The sequence below is a fragment of the Kickxella alabastrina genome (assembly GCF_025024165.1).
Source record: "Kickxella alabastrina strain RSA 675 chromosome Unknown BX661scaffold_1, whole genome shotgun sequence".
NCBI lineage: Eukaryota > Fungi > Kickxellomycota > Kickxellomycetes > Kickxellales > Kickxellaceae > Kickxella > Kickxella alabastrina.
Genome location: NW_026251472.1, coordinates 1,888,981 through 1,912,499, shown reverse-complemented (window position 1 = coordinate 1,912,499; position 23,519 = coordinate 1,888,981). Strand labels below are relative to the sequence as shown.

Here is a 23,519-nt window from a genome sequence, read left to right as displayed (position 1 = left end):
GACGTTCTGATAACGGGCAATTTTGTATTGATAATTAATTGCGTTATTGTTGCCACGTATATTCACAAATGAGATGTGTAATAATTTGTTAATAACTTTTGCTTATAAATGTGAGCATGCTGTGTTTGAGCATGTCTTATTATTTATTGATATGGCCATGTGACAAAAGATACTCAAGAGACTGACAATGTAAGGTTACTATTGCAATAGTGAAAATATGATATTGTTGCTGAAACCAGACTGTAAAAATGGTATATAAGCATATCACCCAGGGTCAGATTATGCATTAAAATAGATTAACAAAAATCGTTTCCAACTCAACAAGATTAACAATGAAACTCACTGCCGCTGTACCCCTTCTCTTTATTGCTGCCTCATCTGTGCACGCCGCAACTGCCCAGCCAAACCAGGATGGTAGTCTGACTCTCCAGAGCGTGGAGGAGGCCTTCTTCGGAGGCTTCAATCTGGCCATAGAGAAGGCCACCCGTGCTGCAGCCGATTTGGGCCTGAGCCCAAAGGAAGTTGCTGAAGCGCAGGCTATCCTTGATAAATTTCGTCCGAACGTCATTACCGTGCTGATAGCCCTCAAGCAGTATGTTGACAAGTCCGTGGCCTCGCTTATTGGTATTCTGCAAACAAAGTTCTAAGCCAACTTTAAAGACTGTGGCAACTGCAAGAATATATCTAGTTTTAACATATTTATGTCACAAATATATTTATATATTATATACTAACATCATACTTGAAGGCTAGCGGATTGAATATTAATATTATCCATGTTATATCACTATTGAAAATGTATTTTGGAATTTCCATACATTTATAGCGAAAGTCCAGATTTTTAAGCGGGGGATTTTCAAAACCCGTTTTTCACGCAAAAAGACATCAGAGTTGGCTGAATCCGAGTCTACAGCGATACCCGAGACTTTGCTCAAGTCAAAACCCAAGCCCAAGCATGTGCGCAAGAATAAATCTTCCCCTACTTCTTCTCTTCAAAAGAAGCAGTGAACTGATTAATATCGTCAACCATAGTGGTCTATTGTCACTGGTTTCTAAACACTATGGAGGAAGGATGTCGGTTTGAAATATATTTGTAGCCTCATTATTTTCTTTTAGTGTATTTAAGCTTCGTAATATGCGGGTATCCACATAAATGATTGTAGTTGATTGAGCATAAATGCAAACAATAGCTGCAGTGCGTTGGATATCCAGAGTGCGTTCATATATGAGTTGGGTTTGTTTCAGCACTCTTTCAAGTTGTTTTTTGATTATTTTTATTGTTTTATAACAATGTATCTTTTTTCTTGCTTGATCAATTCAATAGCGATTTTATTTTTTCACAAGCTTAAAGGGGCAAAAAAATACGGAGTTTTTTCTCCCGAGAACGTTTACCATTTCGTTTTGTTTTGTTTTGTTTTGTTTCGCCTTTCCTGTTGTTCTTGTACAAACACGGCGCTTTCAAGTTTTTTATATTTTTATATTTTGCGCTTCCTCAACGTTATAGTAAAATTGCTCTTTTTTCTTTTGGTTTCCGCGGCAAGCAATCGGAATGTCAAACAGCTCCTCTGAGCACATTATACGCATCAGCGAATCACACAACCCACAAATTCGAGAACTCTCGCACACATTGCTCCTCAGTCCACTGGTGTCCCTCACCGACGCGCATAACACCACGTTGCTGCCCACCATGGCATCGCCAGCACCGCAAGCGCCAAGCCGAACGCAGGACCCCCTCCCAGGCACAACGCACACGTCGCAGCGCAAAATGCGGCCGCCCACGCAGTCACTCTGGGGCACACTCGAATTCAAAGCATACTACTTGGTGTATGTGGTGACCGTGGCCAACATGATATATACGATGTACACGGCGTCATCGCCACAAAGGCCTGAATACAAGGGGTATGGACGGAGGCTGTCCGACGGGTGGATGCTTGGACGCAAGATAGACTTGTCTGACGGGCAGTGGCGCACATTCAGGTCGAACTTGCCGGCCTTTGCGCTGGCGATGTTTGCATACACAGCGTTCAACAGGCTGTTCTACCTGGGCGTGGTGAGAAAATGGTGCAGGGGGTTTGTGCGCTCGCCCGCATCGGTGCGCGGCGCGCTGCCAACATTGTGGTTTCCGTTCTTGTTTGCCTCTATGTTTGCCATAGTGCTGTCGGGCTCATCAACGCTGTTTATTTTGCTGCTGACTGGCGGCAACTACCTTTTGGCTAAGCGCTTGGGTGGGAGGCGGTGGGCGCCGCTGGTCATCTGGGCGTACAACTTGGCGGTGCTTTTTGCCAACGAGAGTTACAAGGGGTACGAGTTTGGCCGCATACTGGAGTCTCTGGCGTGGCTCGACCAGCACCGCGGCATCCTGCGCCGGTGGGACGTGACGTTCAACATCACAATGCTGCGGATGGTGTCCTTTGCCATGGACTACCACTGGCGGGTACGCCAGGAGCAGGAGGCCGGAGCGCAGCTGGTGGATGGACTGGTGGCAAACCCGGTGACGGAAAAGGACCGGATTGAGCGCTCGTGCTTCAAACCCGACTACTGCTTTGTCAACTACTGGGCGTACCTGCTGTACCCGCCTCTTTACCTGACGGGCCCCATCATCACGTTCAACAACTTTGTGTCGCAGATGCGGTACCCATCGCCGGGAATCAAGGTTAAGAGCACACTGATTTACGGGGTTCGGCTCTTGGTTTCGGCGATTCTGATGGAGCTCATCCTGCACACGGTTTATTGCGTGGCGATCAGCAAGTGGGCGCAGTGGGATACGTTTTCAGCGTACGAGATCAGTCTGATTGGGTACATGCGGCTGTCGTTCATTTGGCTGAAGCTTTTGATCATCTGGCGGTTCGCCCGGTTCTGGGCCATGGCTGATGGCCTGGAGACCGTCGAGAATATGCGGCGTTGCATGAGCAACAACTACTCGCTGCAGCAGTTTTGGAGGGACTGGCACTGCAGCTACAACAAGTGGCTGGTGCGCTACGTGTACATTCCGCTGGGAGGCCGCAAAACCAGCACATGGAATACCTTTGTGGTCTTTACTTTTGTCGCGCTCTGGCACGATCTAACCATGCGGCTGTTGCAGTGGGCGTGGATTATCGCTCTGCTGTTTTTGCCCGAGGGTCTGGCCACGTGGTATTTCGGGAAATCCCAGTGGTCTCGTAAGCCTTACTTCAGGTTCATCTGCTCCTTGGGCGGCGCGCTGAACATCATTGCCATGATGGTTGCCAACTTGGTTGGCTTTGGCGACGGTGGCGTCGAGAAGATGCTCGAGAAGATATTCAGTCGAGAGGGAGTGCTGTTTTTGGCCGTCGCGTATGTGTTGCTGAACGTGCATTTGCAGGTCATGTTTGAGTGGCGCGAACACGAGTATCGCAAGGAGTACGGGGACAGCGGAAGGGCTACTGGGCAATGGGAGATGTCTTCCGCTGCTGCTGTTGATTCTGCGGGCACTTCTGAGGAGTCGTTGAACAAGTACGTTCAGGGGGCTGGTTTGAGCGCTCCTGGGAGCAACACTTCGACAGAGCGGCCACTTGGAAGTACCAGCGGGAGCAGCCCACCATTGAACACCGAGCCATTGACGAAGCGCCAGCAGCGGACTGCTGCTGTTGCAGCTGCAGGGTTAACAGCGGATGAAGACAGTCGTCGCGACCACAGAGACTAGTGCGGGTCCAGCTCACAGCTGTTGAAAAATTGTTGATTACACTTTGCATAACCCCCCTTTTTATCATATTTTGCTATGTAATGCATACAGTTCAAAGTAGTTCAACAAGTTATTAGCTTGAATGAAAAATGCCTTTAATAAATAATGAGAGATGAAATGAAATAATAAAGAAAATATAAATGAAATAAAAAAGAAAAGAAAAATATGCTTGCAATACACGTACGATAAAGAAAAATAAAGAAAACATTAAACTTTCGTGCCGCGCGCCCAGATGGGTGAGCCGTAGGGGACGCCCATTCTGAACTGGTACCGTTTTTTGGCCTCCACGATCTTCTCCTTGGTCTTGAACTGCGCCTCCACCTTGGGCCGCACGTCGTCGTCACCCACCAGGGTCTCCAAAAACTCCATCAAGTGCATCAGCTCCTGATCACCCCTATCCTCATACCAGCTCTCGATGGGAATGCCATTCGACTGCTGGTAAGCAAAGGCCTGGGGGCAATTGTCGACCAGAACCATCTTGGACTCATCTCTACCCAGAATTCCCAGGTCCTTGACATAGTTGGTGTTAACATACACGCACGAGTCGCGGAAAAGCCTGTGCCGTATATAGCGGCGCTCGGGGTCAATGATGTTAAGCAGCCGGTCGGCGTAGACCTGCTGGGATGCTGTGAATACAACAACCTCGAAAAGCTCACTAGCCTTCTCGAGGAATTCCTTGTACCCGGGGCGCAGGCGACAGTAGACGTCATAATTTATGCCATTGTATTCCACGGGAAAAGTCAAGTCGGCGTTGTCCACCTTGTTCAGAACGCAGTGCACCAGGGTCTCGTCCAAGTCCAGCACCAGGGTGATAGGTGGGCTTGAGCGTGTCTTACGCGGCAGCGCGTATGGCCGAAGCGCGTGCTCCTTGGGCACCGGCGGCAAGTCGGCCATAAAGAGATACGGGTTGAAGTCATCCTCGTCGTCGTCGTACAGATACTGCTCGTACTGCGCGTCAATCTCGGAGTCCCCCAACGACGACATGTGCGAGAGGTCGGCGTCCATGGACAGGTCACTGGCAGGCTGCGCGTCGGCATCGGACAGTGGAATGGCAGACAGCTCGGAGGGCTCTTCGGTGGCGCCAAAGTCGTAGCTGTGCGACGCGGCATCAAACACGGGTACGTTCTCCTTGCTGGGAGTTTCTGGGAATCCAGAGGCCAGCGAGATGTCGCCGCTGCCTGGGTCGAGGTCGGATTCCGGCAGGTACAGCTGGATCCCCGCGCCGTTCATGCCGTTGGAGAGGTACGTCGGGATAGTTGATGCGGGCGCGCCCAGCGTAGTGGGGTTCATGGGGGGCGCGGTCAGAGAGTTGGCCCCGGCAGAGTCGGTCGGTGTACCCGTGCCATTGTCATCCTCCGACGCCGTGCTGATAGCTGTCTCCATATCCATGTCTTCCTCTTCCAGAGACACCGACGAGCTGTTGGAAGCCTGCCTCTGCAGGCCCAGAGGGTCCTGTGCCATCCCTGAAACCCGGCGAAAAAGGTCCAGAACTGGCGACAAGATTGACTTTAGCGGCGACGGCGAGGCATCCGAGTCCAACGACCGCATGGCCCACCGTGACGCCGCTTTTGTCGGCGTATTTGTCGCAGAAGCATCCGAGTCCGGAGAATTCAACGGCCGTAGGCGCTTGGGCAAGGGCGAGTGGAACCCAGGTATCTCTGGAGTCCCTGTCTCGCCGGAGGCTGGGTCGACGTCGCCCAGTTTTCGCCGCCTGGTTGATGAGCCCGCAACCGGTGTTATCTGTTCGCTGCCTGCCTCGCGCAGCTTGCGTTTGGGCGAAGACATGATAAAGTTGGCGCCGGGCTCAGTGGCCCTTGCAAGTGTCGCTGGGTCCTCGGGGTCGGCCTGCCTTGATCTGGAGTCTGCGGTGTGTTGCAAGTTGTTCTGCTGCCTCACTAGCTTGGGCCTTTGGGCTGCTGAGCTGGGTGTGGCAGGTGGGCTGGCCGTGTCGTCTGGTGTGTGGGTTGCCTCAGTTGGCTTCCCAACATTGCGCTTGCTGCGGCGGGGCTCGTTGCTGGGCGCAGCTGATGCCATCACCTCGGGGGTCTTACTGCTTTTCGTAGGAACTGCTGCCTTCTTTGTCGCACCCTCACGAAGCCGTGCCATGGTCGACATTGATTGTTGTGCGGCGTTGAAATAAACAAAAAAGAGGACGAGGACGAGGGGAGGGGAAAGAGAATAAATATAAAAAATGAAATTCTGGTATTTCTTCTTCGTCCTGGGTCAAAGCGTGGGGAAAGAAAATAAAACAAAAAATATGGTGGTGGCGGTTCCAATATGTTGGAGCTTTGTTATGTCAGGACACAGAAACGGGATAGTTGACACGTTGTTGCGATGCGTGACCTGTAGGGAAAGAATGGATGAGAGCGGAGTCGAGTAGAGTGGAGTGGGGTGGAGTTTTATTGTCCGACCTGCGTCCTTGTAAGCAACCAGAAAAAAGGATGTTCCTTAATAAAAATAGATGACTTGCAGTAAAAGGGATATTCTCCGACTGTGATGAACAAAAGATGAAAGAACCACTCGTTGGAAAGGAAAGAAAGGGGGGTAAAAACACACTCTGCGACAGAAAAGTGCAAAAAAGGTACCGTGGTAAAGTGATAAAAAAGGCGTCCTGTGTGTATATCACCTGATATAAGAAGGAAAAAGTACAAAAGTGTAAATTTATGCAAAAATTATAAGGTAGAAAATTAAGAGCCAATAATTATTTCACGAGACAAGAGGAGAAAAGGATAAGTGTGCGAAAAATGAATTTTTCGTGCTTTTTTGGCGACAAGATGGGCGCTTTTGCCCACCTTTTATCGAATTTTTTGCAAAAGGAAATCCAAAAAGACACGCTTTTTCATTTTTTCTTCCCTTTCTTTGTGATGGCGCAAAATTAAAAGAAGGGGACGAGATTTTGAAGAAAAAAATTGAAACTGCCCTTTTTTCGCCTTGCCCTCCCCCATTATTTTTTGGCAGGTGAAATGACCAGGAAAAAAAGCGTGATGATACCCACAGATTGTTTTCTTGGCCAATCAGAGGTGCGGACAGAGATGGCCAATAAAATGACACCATATAAAATATGTTTTATTGCCAGGTTGATTGCAAGTGCCCTGCGTCGACGCATTTCGGTGTTTTACTTTTTTTCTTCTATTTTTCAAACCTTTTTTTGTTCTTTTTTTCCAGCCACAAAATCAGGGTTGAATTTCACACACCCTGTTCTCTCATTTCAGTACAATTGCCGACAATGGACCTGAATTTATTGCAGACGAATGGAAAATTGGAAGCAACAATAGACACAATTTTGAAACGGTCCGGCGAAAAGACAGCACAACTATCGACACCAGCCGTATGCAAGCGACTCGCGCAGTTTAGCAGCACGGCGAACAGTCTGCAGCAGTTTGAAAATGCGTGCAAAATGTTTGGTCGTTTCGACAGCACGTGTCTCGAGACCATCTACAAAACAGTCAAAGAATACAGCACGCACGCCGATCGATCCACCGCACCCAATGGCACAGAGGACAGCGGCAGGGGCGGTCTGGTGTATGTGCCAAAGGCTAAGCGTTTTGGAGGCGAAGTAAAACCAGGATCTTTAGGAAAGACAACGTCGAGCTTGGGGCTGGATAAGCGGGCAGCTGAGCTGCGCGAAAAGGCACTACAGTCGATGACTGAGAAACGTGCGCTCCTGGACGACGAGCCGGAGATCGGGTCGATCAGGTTCAGGCATCCGCAGGGGGTGTCCCTGAGTCTGCGCCAGAGGAGAGCCGAAACGCCGTCTGATCCCGGAGGCGTGTCAGCGAGTGCGCAGAAGCGGCTGGAGGAGCACCGGAGGAAACTGCATGGTGCCGAGGGTGGACGACACGGACTAGCGTACGAGAGCTCGAGTAAACGGGCGCATCACCGCGAGTCAAGAGCCAGGTCGCGCTCACGGTCGCGTTCGCGATCGAGGTCGCCTAGTCGGCAGGATAGGCAACGTGCGAATAATCGCCAAAGAGAATCTCGCAGCAGCCGGTGGGATGCAGCGACACCACTGCTTGGCGACAGCGGCAGAGGCGGTGAGGAAAGGAGAGCCAGTCAGCGCACATCGGCCTGGGACGCGCCCACGCCGCGGCGACCCACCGATCAGCCTCACTTGCGCAGCCGCACAGACAGGTCGACCCCGCGATCCCGCACGGGGACATCGGCCACAAGCCACCGCAACTCTATTGCCGATGACGAGGAGACCGCAGCTTTGCGGCAGGATTGGGACCTGGCGCAGCAGCAGCTTGATCGCGACTGGTACGGCACCGACGAGACCGGTGGCACGGTCGATGACTCGCACAATCCGTTCGCCGACTATGTCGAGCATGACAACAAGCTGGAGGCCAAGCTTCTCGGCCAGCAGACCAAGAAAATGACCGCGCGCCAGATGCAGTACTCCCGCGACAATGACCAATGGATTAACAGCCGGCTCGTGCAGTCGGGCGTGGCGCAGGCTGCGGCCGCGGAAGACGACGATGACGGCGACCAGAACCGCATGCACCTGCTGGTGCATGATCTGAAGCCGCCATTCCTTGAGGGCACTGTTTTGACAAGACAGTTGGACCCCGTCAAGACCGTCGTCGACCCGACAAGCGACCTGGCCGTGTTTGCGCGCAAGGGCAGCGCGCTGGTGCGCGATCTGCGCGAAAAGCGCGAGCGCATGAAGGCGACACGCGACGCTGTCGACATGGCCGGCACGACGCTGGGCAATGTGCTGGGAGTGGTCGCGGAGGGCGACGAAGGGGACGAGCCTCAACCCAATCAAAGTGAGCCCGCCCCGGACAATGGCAAGGCTGTGCAGGAGTCAGGATCGGAGTTCTCGCGGTCAAAATCGCTCCGCGAGCAGCGCGAGTACCTGCCGGCATTTGCATGCCGTGACCAGCTGATGCAGGTCATCGGCGATAATCAGGTGACGATTGTCGTGGGAGAGACCGGGTCTGGAAAGACGACGCAGCTGGCCCAGTACCTGCATGAGGCCGGGTACACGCGCCACGGCATGATCGGGTGCACGCAGCCGCGACGCGTCGCCGCAATGAGCGTGGCCAAGCGTGTGGCTGAGGAAATGGACGTCAAGCTGGGCGAGGAGGTTGGCTACGCGATCCGGTTCGAGGATTGCACGAGCCGCAACACGCGGCTCAAGTACATGACCGACGGTGTGCTCCTGCGCGAGACGCTGACGCGGCGCGATCTGGGCCAGTACTCGGCGGTGATCATGGACGAGGCGCACGAGCGCACGCTCAATACGGACGTCCTCCTGGGCCTACTGAAGCAGATTGCCGGCGAGCGCCGCGACTTGAAGTTGATTGTGACGTCGGCGACGATGAATGCGCAACGGTTTGCTGATTTCTTTGGCAACGCGCCTGTGTTTACGATCCCCGGGCGTACGTTCCCCGTCGACATCATGTTCAGCAAGACACCCTGCGAGGACTACGTGGACAGCGCGGTGCGCCAGATCCTGACCATCCATCTGGGCCAGGGCCCCGGCGACATCCTAGTGTTCATGACGGGCCAGGAGGACATTGAGGCCTGCTGTGAGACCGTGCGTGAGCGGCTCGCAGCCATTGAAGGCGCCAAGCCGCTGTCTGTGCTGCCTATATACTCGCAACTGCCGGCTGACATGCAGGCGCGCATTTTTGAGCCATCGCCTGTGCGCAAGGTTGTTGTGGCAACGAACATTGCCGAGACGTCACTGACCGTTGACGGCGTGCGCTTCGTCGTCGACGCCGGGTATTACAAGCTCAAAGTGTACAACCCGCGCATCGGCATGGACGCGCTGCAGATCACGCCCATCTCGCAGGCAAATGCCAGCCAGCGGTCCGGCCGCGCTGGACGCACGGGGCCTGGCGTTGCATATAGGTTGTATACAGAGCGCGCGTTCCAGCATGAGATGTACGCAAGCCCGATTCCCGAGATCCAGCGCACCAACCTGGCGTACGTCGTCATGCTGCTAAAGTCCATCGGGATCAGCAGCCTTTTAAAGTTCGACTTTCTGGACCCTCCCCCGCAGGACACTATTCGTACGTCGATGTATCAGCTGTGGACGCTGGGTGCGCTGGACAGCTCCGGGTCGATCACCGACCTGGGCCGCCGCATGGCCGCGCTACCGCTGGACCCGGCGCCGGCCAAGATGCTTGTCACCGCGTGTGCGCGCGGGTGTGCCGCCGAGGTTGTCACCATCGTGTCGATGCTCGCCGTGCCATCAGTGTTTTACCGACCAAAGGAGCGGCTGGACGAGTCAGATGCTGCGAGGGAAAAGTTCTTTGTTCCCGAATCCGACCACCTCACCCTGCTCAACGTCTACAACCAGTGGAAGGCCAACGGCTACCGTGACGCCTGGTGCGTGCGCCATTTTGTCCACTCAAAGTCCATGCGCAAGGCCCGCGAGGTCCGCGACCAGCTCACAGACATTCTAAGCTCCACCATCAAGGGCAACTTGCCCAGCGCTGGTGCTGACTGGGACATTGTTCGCCAGTGCATCTGCGCTGCATACTTTCACCAGGCATCGCGGTCTAAGAGCCTGGGCGAGTATTCGGACTTGCGCACCGGGATGCCCTGCCACCTGCACCCGACGAGCGCGCTGTACGGCATGGGGTACACGCCCGACTACATTGTGTACCACGAGCTGGTGTATACGTCCAAAGAGTACATGCAGTGCGTGACGGCTGTGGACCCAAGGTGGCTGGCAGAGATGGGCCCGATGTTTTTCAGTTTGAGGGAGCCCGGGGTCGGCGGTAGGAGGGAACATGCGGTGGAGCATCAGGCGAGGATGGAGTCTGAGTTCCAGCTAATGCAAAAGCAAGATGCTGTCAAGGAAGCCGCCCAGGCGGATGCCGTGAGGCGCCGTATGGGTGCGCGGTCGAGCATTGTTACGCCCGGTGGTGCTGGCAGTACCCCGCGCTTTAAGACACCGCGCCGCCGCACAAATATGTAGGCCAAAAAATTAAATAAAAAATTTAATCGAGTCCTACACTATTCCGAGTGTTCTGTCGTTTGGCTTGCGCCCGTAGTTTGCTAAATAAAAAATAGTAAAAGACGTCTTTTTACTATCGCTTGCGGTGGCTATGTATTCTTTTTTTTTGCAATGTCTTTGTATTCTTTATTTTGATGCTTTAAAACAAAAAATTTGCTTTTTATTAAGCAAAAAAACCACCAAGCCACCATGTTTTGTTATTTCCTCAAAGCAAACCTTGGGCATCATTGCTTTTATATTTTGCTGCACTGATCCCACTCGTTTATAAATATTTTTCTTGTATCTGTCCAATTTTTCATTAATATTTTGACATATTTTTCATATACACAATTATACCCCCACTGTGCTATTATTCGCTAACAACCATGCCTGACTTTTCCAACCTGCCCTCTGTCATCATAGAACGAATTATTCGGTTTGCTGTAAAAACGGACATTGACGACATCAGCACTTGGAACTACACCCTGCCACTGCTCGCTGTCTGCAGCAGCTGGAGAGACAGTGCCACTAGAATTGTATATGGTAGAGCGTACTTGGAAGGCCCCAACGACCGTGATAGTGACGATGACAGTAACAGCAACTTACCGAAAAAGCCTTTTGACAGCAACATTGACCTTATAATCTCAACTGGCAACGTGCCTGCGGTGAAGCACATCGGGATGTATATCCGCAACCTGGACTCCTTCAAGGCGAGCATCGGAAGAGTAGATTCCATTTTTGGGTTTAACGACCACGAGTGGACCGGCGTGACATCAATAGGAGTCGTCATTGGTATTGACGAGGACGACATTGAAGACGTAGATCCGCAAGTGGTATCAAATTTAGAAAAGCAAGTAGACTACTTTGCCAAGCGGATGGCTCAAAGGGTGCCGCGAGTTGTACATATCAGGATGTATACCGATAACTTAAGAACGTTGAGCAAGCGGTTTGGACAAAAGCTAACCGAGGCATATTCTGGTCAGCTCAGTTCTCTCAACTGTTGCTATACAAATTTAGTAGGTATTTCGGCATTCTCAAACCAACTGACTTCGCTTGTTGTTCGTATGAAAGACGAGATCGGTGGCATACTTCCTTGGATCCCCACAGCAAAAATCAAGACGTTGAATCTGATTGACTTGCCTGTTGATTTTGACTGGACCCAGTTCCAGAGCACGCCTGAGCAAACGTGCATTGAGTTTTCCAATCTGCGCAATCTCCAGCTCGCCTACCAGAGAGAATATTCGGAGGACATCTCGAGTGATTATGTAGCGCTGGTACCAGGACTAGCTACCAATGGAGGAATCAAGATAAATTTCCCAATGCTTGACACTATCGAACTAGAGGTTTCAGACATTAACGTGGCGCAAAATCTATTGTGCTCTGCTCTATTCACCTGGCAGCGTGTGCGCTCTCTCCAAATATACGGGCTCGGAGAACTGCATACCCACATGCGCAACTTTGAAGCAACTCTAGAACAAAACATAAACATCTTCACCAAATGCTTGTCTGAAAGCATGCCATCCGTTATAAATTTGAAACTAGGTAGGTATGTAAGCTTTGAAACAGAAAATCCTCTCAACGACGCAGTTGCCAATGCTTTTGCAAAGAAGGCGCGTTATTTGCACTGTGAAAACCACACTGCGCTCAAGATAGCATCCTTCTCTGATGATTTGGTTTACTTGGATGTCAATGTTGCAAAAGGCGAATGGGACTGTTTTCCGAAAATAAACACCACGAAATTGCAGCACCTGCGCTTGAATAACGTGCCTTTTGATTTTTCGTGGGAAAAGTTTCGGAATTGCTTGGAGGACAAAATTATTGACTTTGGAAGACTGGAGCATTTCGAACTTGGTTTTAAGCCGAGTCTTGTTGACACGCAATCAGATTATAGCGAATTTATCAAATTACAGTTATCGAAGACTGGTGACGAGCAGAACAGCATAAACTGTCCCAGACTCTCTCGTGTGAAAGTCACTAATGCAAGTCATCGAGCCCTGCAAAAAGTAATTGGTACGAGTCAAATTCCATGGATTAATGTGACATTTCTGCATTTAGAAACCGGAACATGTGTACCAAATTTTGATGATATTGACGATACTGATGATATTTACGATACTGATGATACTGACAATACTGATGATATTAACGATACTGATGATATGAGTGATTCAAACATTGTGGAGCCATTGCGCGATGTTGATAAAGACTTGCAAGCGGCAGTTGCAGAATTTGCGCGTAAAATCAAGTTACAACTGCCAAACATAACATGCTTGGTACTAGAAATCGAGAAAACCAACCACAATGATACTGATTTGGGAATAGTCCTACCTGCAATTTATGAATATCAAGACGGCAATGATTGAAGACATTTAGTCTATTTTTAATATTTCAAATTTGTTTTTTGTCTAATAAAATATTTTTTTATCAAATAAGAATGCGATATGAACAATTAAAAACTGCCTATTTGCCGAACTTTAGATAGTAGCAATGTATAACTTTGAACAACACATTATATGCAGCTCGTAATGGAGAAGCAATATATAACCAATGGAATTTAAATAGATAATAATTCCTGCTTAAGCAACTGAATCACAACTATAGCTTTTTTGGCGGCGGTGGCGGCGGTGGCAACACATTGATGACACATGTGAATGCTTCTCTTTTGGGTGTGTAACCTATGTTTGCATATTCAAAGATCGCTTTCCTTTTCCTAATAATAACGCTTTTTGGCGGCTGCCCACTCATTTGTCAGTTGCCATTGACTTTTCTGCAAAACAAAGCACCACCAAACTTGACAATGTAATTGAAACCAATTTCAGTGCTTAAAAAAAGATATATGCCCAACTTGCCGATTGGAAATTTTTTTACACCAAGTACAATCATTATTTAAATTACTTCCGAATAAAGCCACACATGCTAACAAATGAGACAAACAAATTTCCCCAATTGTATTCAGGCATGCTTTGTCATTTATTTTTATAGCCGTGTTACAAGAGCTGCTTCAAAACTTAATGGGGTATAGTTACTATTATAATGTAAAAGTTACATCATTGCCACTAAAAGCAGTCAGTTAAAATAATATATAAGTATGACACTCACTGCCAAAATGATCTTTGATAATTATCCAAAAACAACAGCATTCTCAACCCAGTCCAACTTATAAACACCACTACAATTTCCAACAATGAAATTCACTGCCGTTGCATCTCTGCTCTTCATTGCTGCCTCATCTGTGCAGGCCGGACCCATTCAGTCAGCCCAAGAAGGCATCCAAACTATCCCTAACGTAGTTCCTATGAGTCCCAACCAAATCATTGAAAAAGCCAGCCGTGCTCCAGCAAGCCCATACCAGATTGGCGGTGTTGATGTGCTGACTCTTGTAAACCAAGTTACCCCAGTTGCCGTTGAGGGTCTGAGGCAGTTTAAGGGTATTTTTAATACTGTTCTGAATACTCTTATTGTGGCACTTCAGGGAAAGCCATAGGTTGGTTAATCTGAGTTACAGTTCAATGTAGTATCAGCCTAGTATAAACTCGATACAACATCAATTTGAACTCATCATCTGTTAATTCTGGTTCGCTCATCATAGTTACATTGTAGTTTGATTACTTTGGGTAATTTATCTAAACTATTGTAATAATACATATAGATTTGTTGAACTACATTATAAGGGTTTAGAGTTTCACATTTTAAGCGACTTTTAGAAGCATTAATAATGAACGTTTTCTGTTATGTGGCATTCCTAATTGTGTCAGTCATTGATAACTGCCAAAAAGTTGGTTATAAAATTTCCAGATCAGCCAATAACACCACAGACAAGAGATATGAATTCAATATGAATGAAATGATAAAAAAGAACCATTGTAATTGCATCCTACCAGCCAAATATATTGTAGATTCAAATGGCTTTAAAGATAAAAAAATTTTACTTTGCAAGGAGTATCATTCATGAGCTGCAGATCTTAGGCTTATTATAAAACTTTTATAAGTGGACCGATTACGTACAATTTTTATAACCTTCAACGTGTTGCACAGACTGAAGATATGGAAGTGGATGTTGAGGTCGAGAATCGCGAAACAGGTTTCCACCTGCGTGCCGATTGATAGGACGCTAATTGGATAATGCAGACGCGAATTAGGGAGGCATTACATTGATGCCCAAACATGCTCCCCATTTTGCAATGCACACGCATGAGCGTACACGCACGAAAACCACAACATCGACTTGCCAAGATACCGGTCTGCTCGCAGAAGATCCAGTTCTCACCAACGGAGCGCACAATTGACAATGTGCACAACAAAGGCGACAAGGCACATATATAAGATGAAGCCGGCCCTAGTAGTACTTTAGAAACATCAGTAATAAAACCTTTTATAAAATCACCCCTAACTTTTAACACTAGACAACTAGTGCTCCCCACACCCCCCTCTTACTATAACAAATGCAATTGTTTAATAAATAAAACATAAACAAAGCATTTCCTACACTTTCCTTTTTCATTTACTCGGAGCTATCCAAATCAGCGTTCAGTATTTTAAAAAGTTACGATATAGTCACAGATGCAATTGAAAAAGGTGTTTTATTGTTAAAGCTAATGGCCACGCTTCGCCTTATCCCCAGATTTGTGGCCACCACTTGCATTGCCACTTCCTTTTGACTTTTTAAAGTGCTTGCGGTTCCTGCCGCTATTGTTCACAGCGTTAATCTCGCCTACCTTACGCTTAAAGTAATCCCTCGCCTGCTTGTCAGCCAGCAACTCGTCGACCAAATTATTCTTGCGTTCCTTCTTTGTCATCCTGCTCGAGTAGAACTCTGTCGGCCCTTCGATGATTGTCCCCATTTCAAAGTACTTTGGCATCTTTTTCGTACTCACATCCTTCTTGTAGAACCTCTTTGGGTCCAAAATATTGCGCAGCTGCAAAACACGCACGTCGTTTTTGAGTTCCTGGGTAAGCACGGGTGCTTTCATCCCAAACCACTGCTTGCCCGCAGTCTGGTCTTTGGCAGCCGCCACAGTGTTTTTCGACTGGCGTTTGATGGTTGGATCAGGCGTGGCTGTCTTTTCGTCAATTGCAGAGTCTATTCCGGGAGCTGCCTTTGCGTTGGCATAGACAAGATCCGTGTTTAGTGTTGTCATGCCGGTTGTGCGGTTGGTTTTGAGAAGCTGCGATTCGCCAATCCTACATCCGGTGTCGAGCCGCAGCGGAACGGAGAGCGCCAGCTGTTGTTTCTTGCTCGTTTGTTTGTTCCCGGCTGCCTGTTCGGCTGCGATTTTATCTTGCTCCCTGCGCGCCAGCGTCTCCTTGGCCTGGCTAAGCAACAGGTCAAGTGAGCTGTCATTTGTGCCGAATACTGATGCGCTCATTGTATTTGTTTTTAAATTCAAACAACTGTGAAATTAAAAAAGAAATAAAGGTATATAAATAGTGCGAATGATTAAGGTCAAGAGAAGCTAACAGCTGTAATAGAAACCCTTCGGAAACCCGTGCATAAATAAACGGGAGCAATAACTTCCGTGGAAAGCAAAACTTTTTAATTGGCTTTCTGGAGATTAAGATCAGCAATGAGCTTGATTCTTGATTCTTGTGACTTTTTTCCTCAGGCTGTGACGCAGTGATAGCTGTCATTATTGTATCTTGACTATGCGCTTAGTTCCTTTGACTCTGCATTCATACTCTTTTTTGTTGAATAGGATCTTAGCTGGAATTGGAAGGAGTCACTGCAGTGTAGTACTCGTCAGCAGGGTGAGTGGTGGACTTAGCGGCGGACTGAATGGTGACCCAGTATTTTTTTTTTTTAAATATTTTGTATTATTTAGTATTTTTCTCCAGCCTTTGAAAAATTGGTCTTGATCTCCCTCTGCGATGAAATGATTTGGTAATCACACACACCTTGTTCGATCAAGTACTGTGTGGGTGGTATCTTTTGATGCAAGGTCAAGTTCGAGATGAGATTTTTACTCTTTTATTTGAGTTTTTATTTTTATTTTTATTTTGTTTCGCCTTGTTCTCAATTCAACCTTTTTTATAGTTAATTTTTCATTTATTATACCCTCTTTTCCACACACATTCGCCAACCCACAAAGCATAACTATGTCAGATAACGGCCAGGTCAAGGCAACCCGCGAGACACTCTACACTGCCGATCGCGCCGGTACGTAATTTCAGAATTTAAAAACATTTGGAAGCGGGGACAAGGCCTGCCCTAGCACCAGATAAAAAAAGCAAATGTGCCGTGTATCTTGTTTATCGTGTGGCTCTTCCCTCAAACCAAAACGCTAAATTCCACACTCTATGTGTCAATTTTTATTTATATATTTTGTGTTGTGTAGAGCTGTTCGACAACAGAGACCGTATTGTGCGCGATAAGTGGGTTAAAATCATGAAGCTGCGTATTTTGCGCGAGAAACTCGCCGAGTGCTACCATAAAGAGAGCGTTAACCATATGCAGAACTGCCGTGTTTTGGTCGAGCGTTACTTGAAGGATCTTCCTGATGCGCAGATGGGTGGTCGCCCGCCGTACCTGCCATGAGAAAAAGATGGATAGAGAAGACAGGCAAGGCAGACGGGAAGGGTATTCCTTGTCTTGTTCTTTTTTTTACAATTGTTTGGTTAATTTTTTGTTTAACACGTATATGAATGGAGAATACACTCGCCGATGTCCTCGTTTTTGTTTTATCTTGCTCAGAACAGAACAGAACAGCCCAGCCCAGCCCAGCCCAGCCCAGTCCAGCACAGGACAGCACAGCACGACTCGACATCATACAAATATAATTAAAAAATGTGCGGGGTGGGCATTGGGAAAAGTCAATGAATGAAATGAGGAGAGGGAGAGACAGGTGCGGGTGACGGCACTAGGACCCTAAAAATAGCGCCTAAAAAATATGTTTGTATAGAAAAAACATTGTTTTCGGATTGATTTCCAACTGTCGTGTCGACGTACAGGCTAGCAAAGATTGCATTTGTGCTTTTCTTCCTGTTTCTCTCTTGTCTTGTTCCACAAGTTAAATTCATACGCTTTTCAAACCCTATTGCATTTTCTTCCCTTTTTTATTTTTTTATTCAGCAGTATAACAACATAAGGAATATAATGTTTTCGTTTATGAACAGAGAGCCAAAGGCGCCACCACCCGACCCCATGATGCTTCTCGCTGAAGCCCAGGAGTTTCTCAAAGAAGACGATTTTGAAAGCGCGCTGGAAAAATTTGACGAGCTCTGCTCCCTCCCAGTACAATCGCCCCTGCCGCTGCTCTCGCGGGCCACCTGCCGGCTGCAGCTGAAAAAGTACGAGAAAACCCTAGAGGACTGTGAAAAAGTGCTCAAATTCCTCAACGCCGATGTCCAGGGCCACGTCGAAGAGGGATGTACAACGGTGCATTCCTTGGCGCTCATGCGTATGGCCAAGGCGTACAAAGAGCTGGGCCAGATGGAGGAGGCCAAGAGCGCGCTGATGCGCAGAAACGCCATTGAGCATAAGCTCGGGCGGGACAAGGTCGATGACGAGGAAGAGGAGGAGGACAGGGAGAGCCGGATGGCCACCGAGCGTGAGGCCGCAGAGGAGTGGAAAGAGAAGGGCAATGTCGAGTTCAAAAAGGAAAACTGGATTCAGGCGCTTGACTGCTACAAAAACGGGCTCGGGTACGATATGTACAGTGCCAAGCTGCACAGCAACACGTGCATGGCGCTGATTAAGCTCAAGCGGTGGTCGCAGGCGGTGAAGCACGCCGACCAGTGTATTGCCCTGGAGCCCCAGTGGGTCAAGGGGTACTACATGAAGGGCCTGATCCTGAGTAGTGAGAGCAAGATTGATCAGGCAAAGGCGGTCTTGCGCCAGGCAATTTCGGTCGAGCCAAACAACACCCAGGTCAAGGCGCTTCTGGAAGAGGTAGAGGCTCGCGTGAACTATGTGGAGTCGCGGATCCGCCGCAGAAAGGTCGCAGACAAGGACTCCCAGGACTCACAGAAGCAGAGTCAGGAAGACAATGGCGTAGAGGCGACAGACAGCGGGAATGAGAAGGACAAGGAGCCCGTTGAGGACGTCGATAGTGATGAGGACCATTGCGACGAGAATGGGTGCCGCACGCCGAGAAGGATCAGGCTAAAGGTTACTCGTAAGGATGTTCTGGACACTGCGGTCGAATTGGGCGCTGCAGCCGTTGGCGTAGCTCTGGTTTGGTGGTTCATATCAGGCGTGAACTAAATATTGTGTTCACGATGTGAAGTACAACGGAAATTTATGTGGCATAACTAGTATTTTTAAAATAAAAAAGAATTTGAATAACTAAATATCGAATATTTTAAATGTATGCGCAGGCAATAGACAAAAAGCAGTGTCATTAATAATGAATTATAAAATGGGTTTTGGCTAAATAAAAAGATGGAGGATGTCAAACTGAACGATCGTTAATGATTCGCTGGATGTGGATAACCAATTGTTTGCCGTTGGGAGAAGAGCGCTGATAGACATGTTAAATAAACCTATACTCACTCCAGTCAATGGAAAGAATAGGTTTAAAGGTAATATTGATTTATTATAAAAATTGCTTACTGCAGAATAAAGGCTCAACATTAATACCATTGACAATTTGATTGATGTTGGTATGTTTGGCAGCAAAAAAAACAATGGCAGACAATAACCAAGTGACAGCAACACTGACAGTTAAAATGCTATTTTTGCGCGTAATTTAGATATGAACCCAATTTTTTTGGCTAAAATTGATTATGATCATATTGTTTGTATTCTGATTAAAAACTCACATGTGCATTTTGCGTGCTCGCAGCAAAAAGCAAAAAAAGCAAAACCTCTCTTCCTCACTGAATCAATCGACAAGCTAAAAAAACCACATTTTCTCTATTCTTTTTTCTTTTTCATTTGCATTGCATTTTATTTCTTTTATATTCCCAAATACCATCCGCAATTCCTTTTTTTTTACACTTGTCCAATACAATTTAGACAATGTCCGCCACGTACTATTTTGCTATAGTCGGTACAAATGACTCGCCACTCTACGAGGCAGAGTTCGGCATCCAACGAGACGAGAACAAATACCTCAACCAATTCATCGTCCACGCAGCCCTAGACCTAGTAGACGATGCACAATTCACAAACAACGCTTGTTTTTTGAAAACCGTCGACCGGTATAACGACTGGAATGTATCAGCATATGTGACTCCAAGCAATATCCGACTAATGCTGTTGTTTGAATCAAAGTCCGATGAGGTTGTTAGGGCGTTTTTCATGGAGTGTCATGAGCTGTACTTGAAAACTTTAATGAATCCATTCTATGAACCTAATACCCCGATTCAATCATTGGCGTTTGACTCTAAGGTTCATGCGCTGGCAAAGAAACACTTGTTGTTGTAGCTGAGAGGGAGGAGAGAGGAGAGGGGAATTTTACATCTTTTCTTTTCTTTTATAAATATTTCTTTTACTGTATTATTTACGCAAAACAACCAACATACTCTTGTCCATTTTAACATATTGAAAAGGAGAAAAGAAAGCGAATTTTTATTCAATAAAACCAAAACTAGAAAATGCAATACGCACTTGCGTATTGCATTTTCTTTTAGCTCAACTAACAGTCCGACCAGCGCCCCAGAAATGACCGCCGCCAGGGCGCTGATGCACAGTATTACCAACGGTAGCCATACCAGACGATGCAAACCTTGCGCCGATTCTCTGTGGACTCCCAAACAAGCGATAAAACACCTGCGGGGTCGGAACGTACATCAGCCCCCCCTGAGCAGGCAAATCCACGGACAAATAATAATACAAATGAGCAGCAGCGAATCCATAAAGCATACTATAAACCGCCGGCAAATACCCCTTTTTCATCACAAACTCCAAAACAATAACAGCATAAGGGAGGTACTTTGCAGGCAATTTAATGCCCAAAACAAAATTAACAATCTGCTCGCCTCGGTGCAAAGACCACAATGTAGCGACAGCCAGGAAAACGCCATGGAAGAGCCACCTGGTCATGGTAATCCAGGACACCGCAGCCATAATGCCCATGCAAAATACTAGGAACCAGGCGTAGTCCGCTGTACGGCCGGAGAACTCCTCCTGCTCGAGGTCGCTAGAGTAGTAGTAGAGCATCACTACGGTGATGGCTTCGTTGAGTCCCACGCTGGTGGTGACAAAACCGGTGACTAGACGCCAGATATGGAAGTTTTGCCAGATCAGTTTCCAGCTCAACCCCATGAAGTAGATGTTGATGAGCCCGAGCGAGGTGGCCAGGGTGCATGCCACAATGCTTGTGAGGAGTAGGCGGGTTATCAGTGGCGTAGAATAATACCAGTTCACCACCCGGGCGCCGTCTGATGTGGCTCTGTGCTGCGAATTAGCCGCACGTACCATTGCTTTTAATTATTTTGTATTCTGGGAATTCGAACTGATGTGTCAGTAAATAAAAAAAACTAAATAAAAATAGCTGAGCAGCTTGGTAAAGAGAAAGGGCAAAAAAGACAAAAAGAGAGCAAATATACGCGTCAGCAAAAATTGCCCTCCGCAGTAAAAAAAAATACAGTAGTCCATCTAATTCTATTAATTTGTCAATTGATATACAAAAAAGTCCATTGTGTTCTTATTTCTTTTAAAGATCGGGCAGTCTCCAGCTACCAACCGCACGCATAGCGGATTTTTCGCCCTGAGCAATATCCTCAATCTCCTTTGCGCTCGTCTTTCCATTGTCCAGCACAGCAGCCAAGCTCATCCATGGGTCACGACCGCCGCCCCAGCTTAAAACCTCATTCTTAAATCTCTCTCCAGCCTCCCTACTCAGCGGATTACCGCATCCATCCTCGCCGCCGCCGCGCACCAACGGCGTATCCGAGCTGTCCCCGCAGAACACACGGTCCCAGATCCGCCCAGCCAACACGCGGTCGAATAAGTACGCGTAGTAAGAAGCGCCATACCCGACCAAATGCGTGAACCGAGACTGCCACTGGGTCCCCTGCACATGGCCAAAGAAGGACGCGGCACTGGGCGACCCCCCAAAGAACATCTGGTCCTGCTGCACATCCGCCAGTACCCGCGATGACCACCCGGGGCCACCCTCCACGTGCAGGTCCTTGGAGTGGTAGCGCTGATCGAGCGCCGCCATGAACAGCTGCGCATGCAGGTCAAGCGCAGAGTGCCGGCGGCGCTGCTCCGTGTGCTTGCGGACCAGCTCCAGCGGCAGCGGCGCATCGGTCTTGTAGTGCGAGGCAAAGAGCTCGAGCACGTGGGGCGACCTTGCAAAGTGCTCCATGAGGATCGACGGCAGCTCCACAAAGTCAACGGGACACCGCGTACCGGCGACATTGTGGAAGCCGTTCTGGCCCAGCATCGAGTGCATGGCGTGGCCCATTTCGTGGAAAATAGTCTCGACGTTCGACCAGCTCAGCAGCGGCGGCGAGCCCTCGGCCGGCACGGGGAAGTCACAGATTAGCACAACCACAGGCAGTTGGAAGCGCTGGCCGTCACGCTCGACGACGGTCTGGCCTGCGTGGTCGGCGCTGCCCTGCACGCCAATGTCGTTGTCAACGCGCCTGGCGCACCGCGCAGTGAAGTGCGCAGCACCCACGTGGGCCTTGCTGCTGCGCGCGAACACGTCGCAGTAGATCAGGCCCAGCAGCCGGCCGGCGTCGTCGACGACCTCGAGCTTGCGCACCTCCGGGTGCCAGATCTCGCCCGGCTGCGGCGCCGCAGCGCGGAACTCCACGCCGTACAGCCGCTTGAACAGCCGTGAAAGCCCCAGCACCACGCGGCCGAGGCTGAGGTACGGGCGCAGCGAAGGCAGCGCGCCACCGTCCATCTGCTGCCCGGCCACTAGAAAGTCGCGGTCCCACGGCCGCACGGCCACACCCTTGGCTGCGTGCAGCGCGTCGACGACGGCCGACCAGCGCGGCTGCGCCTGCGCCGCGAGCCCGCGTAGAAACGCGTCGACGTGGCCGGGCGACCGCGCCATCTTGTCGTCCAGCGTCATGTGGCCGAACGACTCGTAGCCGACAGCCTGCGCCAGCGCTAGCCGCTCGCGCAGCAGCGCCTCCAGCGACGTAACGGCGCGCGGCGAGCCACGCTGCCACGCACAGAACACAGCCTCGCGCGTCGACTCGTCGGTGCAGTCGCGCAGCACGTGGTGGGCTACGTAGTCGTCGGGTATCAGCTGTATGATGGTCCCGCCGTCGCTGCGCTTGCGCGTCTTCGACGACTGCAGGATGGCCATGGCGACCTGCGACGGCAGCGCGCGCAAGTGCTCCAGCGGCACATCGACGGCGCGGTCCGGCGTTTGCGTCTGGCCGCGCAGGAAGGCGCGCGAGTGGTCGTGGATGGCGGCCGACAATGCGACGAAGCGCGTGTGCGCCTGCTTGGGCAGGTGGATTCCAGAGCGCTCAAAGTCGCGACGGAACGACAGCGCCACCTCGCGCTCAATGGTGCTGAAGCTGCCGCTGCACGCCGGGTCGTCCATGGCCTCGACCACCTTACGGTACAGCCCGACGTGCGTGTTGAGCCCGTTCATGTAGTCGAACATGCTGCCGTACACTGCATCGGCCGCGCGCTGCCAGCTGCTGTCTGGGTGCACCTGCCGCACGAGCTCGGCCACGTCCATGACCCGACACAGCGCGTCGCTGAGCTGGTCCAGGCACTTGACCACCTGCCGCTTCTGCTCGGCCGTCTGCGCTGCCAGCACGCGCAGGACCAGCGCTTGGGCCTCGGCCACTGCCTGCTCGCCGGCCCTGCGGAACGACGCCGGCGACACAAACCGCGCCTCCATCAGCAGCCCCGTCGGCCGCCCCTGGTGGAACCACCGCGACCCGAGTGTCGTCTGGGTCGGCAGGTCGAACAAGTCACGCAGAATGCGCTCGTCCTCGTGCGCCACCTCATGC

General features: G+C 49.6%; 11 protein-coding genes across 11 annotated transcripts; 7 read left to right on the top strand and 4 right to left on the bottom strand.

The window, feature by feature from the left end:
• Positions 1–267: 267 nt before the first annotated feature.
• On the top strand, positions 268–708 carry BX661DRAFT_176166 (uncharacterized protein). Its single transcript, XM_051534276.1, has one exon. The coding sequence runs from the start codon at positions 333–335 to the stop codon at positions 645–647; it is 315 nt and encodes a 104-aa protein (XP_051395535.1). The 5' UTR covers positions 268–332; the 3' UTR covers positions 648–708.
• Positions 709–1,765: 1,057 nt separating this feature from the next.
• On the top strand, positions 1,766–3,661 carry BX661DRAFT_138549 (MBOAT, membrane-bound O-acyltransferase family-domain-containing protein; the record flags this gene model as incomplete). The annotated part of the gene is made up of 1 exon (XM_051532731.1): positions 1,766–3,661. One exon carries the CDS (start codon positions 1,766–1,768, stop codon positions 3,659–3,661), a length of 1,896 nt encoding a protein of 631 aa, XP_051395534.1.
• Positions 3,662–3,907: 246 nt separating this feature from the next.
• BX661DRAFT_138785 (HAD-like domain-containing protein) lies at positions 3,908–4,594 on the bottom strand (the record flags this gene model as incomplete). The annotated part of the gene is made up of 1 exon (XM_051532745.1): positions 3,908–4,594. The coding sequence occupies one exon, from the start codon at positions 4,592–4,594 to the stop codon at positions 3,908–3,910; it is 687 nt and encodes a 228-aa protein (XP_051395533.1).
• Positions 4,595–11,035: 6,441 nt separating this feature from the next.
• Positions 11,036–13,046, top strand: BX661DRAFT_202843 (uncharacterized protein; the record flags this gene model as incomplete). Its single annotated transcript, XM_051538516.1, has 4 exons — positions 11,036–11,923; positions 12,192–12,195; positions 12,216–12,659; positions 12,705–13,046. 4 exons carry the CDS (start codon positions 11,036–11,038, stop codon positions 13,010–13,012), a joined length of 1,644 nt encoding a protein of 547 aa, XP_051395532.1. The 3' UTR covers positions 13,013–13,046.
• A 720-nt stretch (positions 13,047–13,766) lies between these two features.
• BX661DRAFT_176162 (uncharacterized protein) lies at positions 13,767–14,370 on the top strand. Its single transcript, XM_051534275.1, has one exon. It carries the CDS (start codon positions 13,834–13,836, stop codon positions 14,131–14,133), a length of 300 nt encoding a protein of 99 aa, XP_051395531.1. The 5' UTR covers positions 13,767–13,833; the 3' UTR covers positions 14,134–14,370.
• A 773-nt stretch (positions 14,371–15,143) lies between these two features.
• On the bottom strand, positions 15,144–16,098 carry BX661DRAFT_176154 (Fcf2 pre-rRNA processing-domain-containing protein). Its single transcript, XM_051534274.1, has one exon. It carries the CDS (start codon positions 16,013–16,015, stop codon positions 15,242–15,244), a length of 774 nt encoding a protein of 257 aa, XP_051395530.1. The 5' UTR covers positions 16,016–16,098; the 3' UTR covers positions 15,144–15,241.
• A 500-nt stretch (positions 16,099–16,598) lies between these two features.
• BX661DRAFT_176152 (uncharacterized protein) lies at positions 16,599–17,373 on the top strand. The gene is made up of 2 exons (XM_051534273.1): positions 16,599–16,803; positions 16,982–17,373. Exons 1-2 carry the CDS (start codon positions 16,743–16,745, stop codon positions 17,179–17,181), a joined length of 261 nt encoding a protein of 86 aa, XP_051395529.1. The 5' UTR covers positions 16,599–16,742; the 3' UTR covers positions 17,182–17,373.
• A 258-nt stretch (positions 17,374–17,631) lies between these two features.
• On the top strand, positions 17,632–18,961 carry BX661DRAFT_222025 (uncharacterized protein). The gene has a single exon (XM_051538845.1). It carries the CDS (start codon positions 17,740–17,742, stop codon positions 18,847–18,849), a length of 1,110 nt encoding a protein of 369 aa, XP_051395528.1. The 5' UTR covers positions 17,632–17,739; the 3' UTR covers positions 18,850–18,961.
• A 644-nt stretch (positions 18,962–19,605) lies between these two features.
• On the top strand, positions 19,606–20,013 carry BX661DRAFT_139042 (Sedlin; the record flags this gene model as incomplete). Its single annotated transcript, XM_051532765.1, has 1 exon — positions 19,606–20,013. The coding sequence occupies one exon, from the start codon at positions 19,606–19,608 to the stop codon at positions 20,011–20,013; it is 408 nt and encodes a 135-aa protein (XP_051395527.1).
• Positions 20,014–20,220: 207 nt separating this feature from the next.
• BX661DRAFT_139349 (Der1-like family-domain-containing protein) lies at positions 20,221–21,009 on the bottom strand (the record flags this gene model as incomplete). The annotated part of the gene is made up of 1 exon (XM_051532788.1): positions 20,221–21,009. One exon carries the CDS (start codon positions 21,007–21,009, stop codon positions 20,221–20,223), a length of 789 nt encoding a protein of 262 aa, XP_051395526.1.
• Positions 21,010–21,244: 235 nt separating this feature from the next.
• BX661DRAFT_192805 (uncharacterized protein) lies at positions 21,245–23,407 on the bottom strand (the record flags this gene model as incomplete). The annotated part of the gene is made up of 2 exons (XM_051537734.1): positions 21,245–23,308; positions 23,333–23,407. 2 exons carry the CDS (start codon positions 23,405–23,407, stop codon positions 21,245–21,247), a joined length of 2,139 nt encoding a protein of 712 aa, XP_051395525.1.
• Positions 23,408–23,519: the final 112 nt, after the last annotated feature.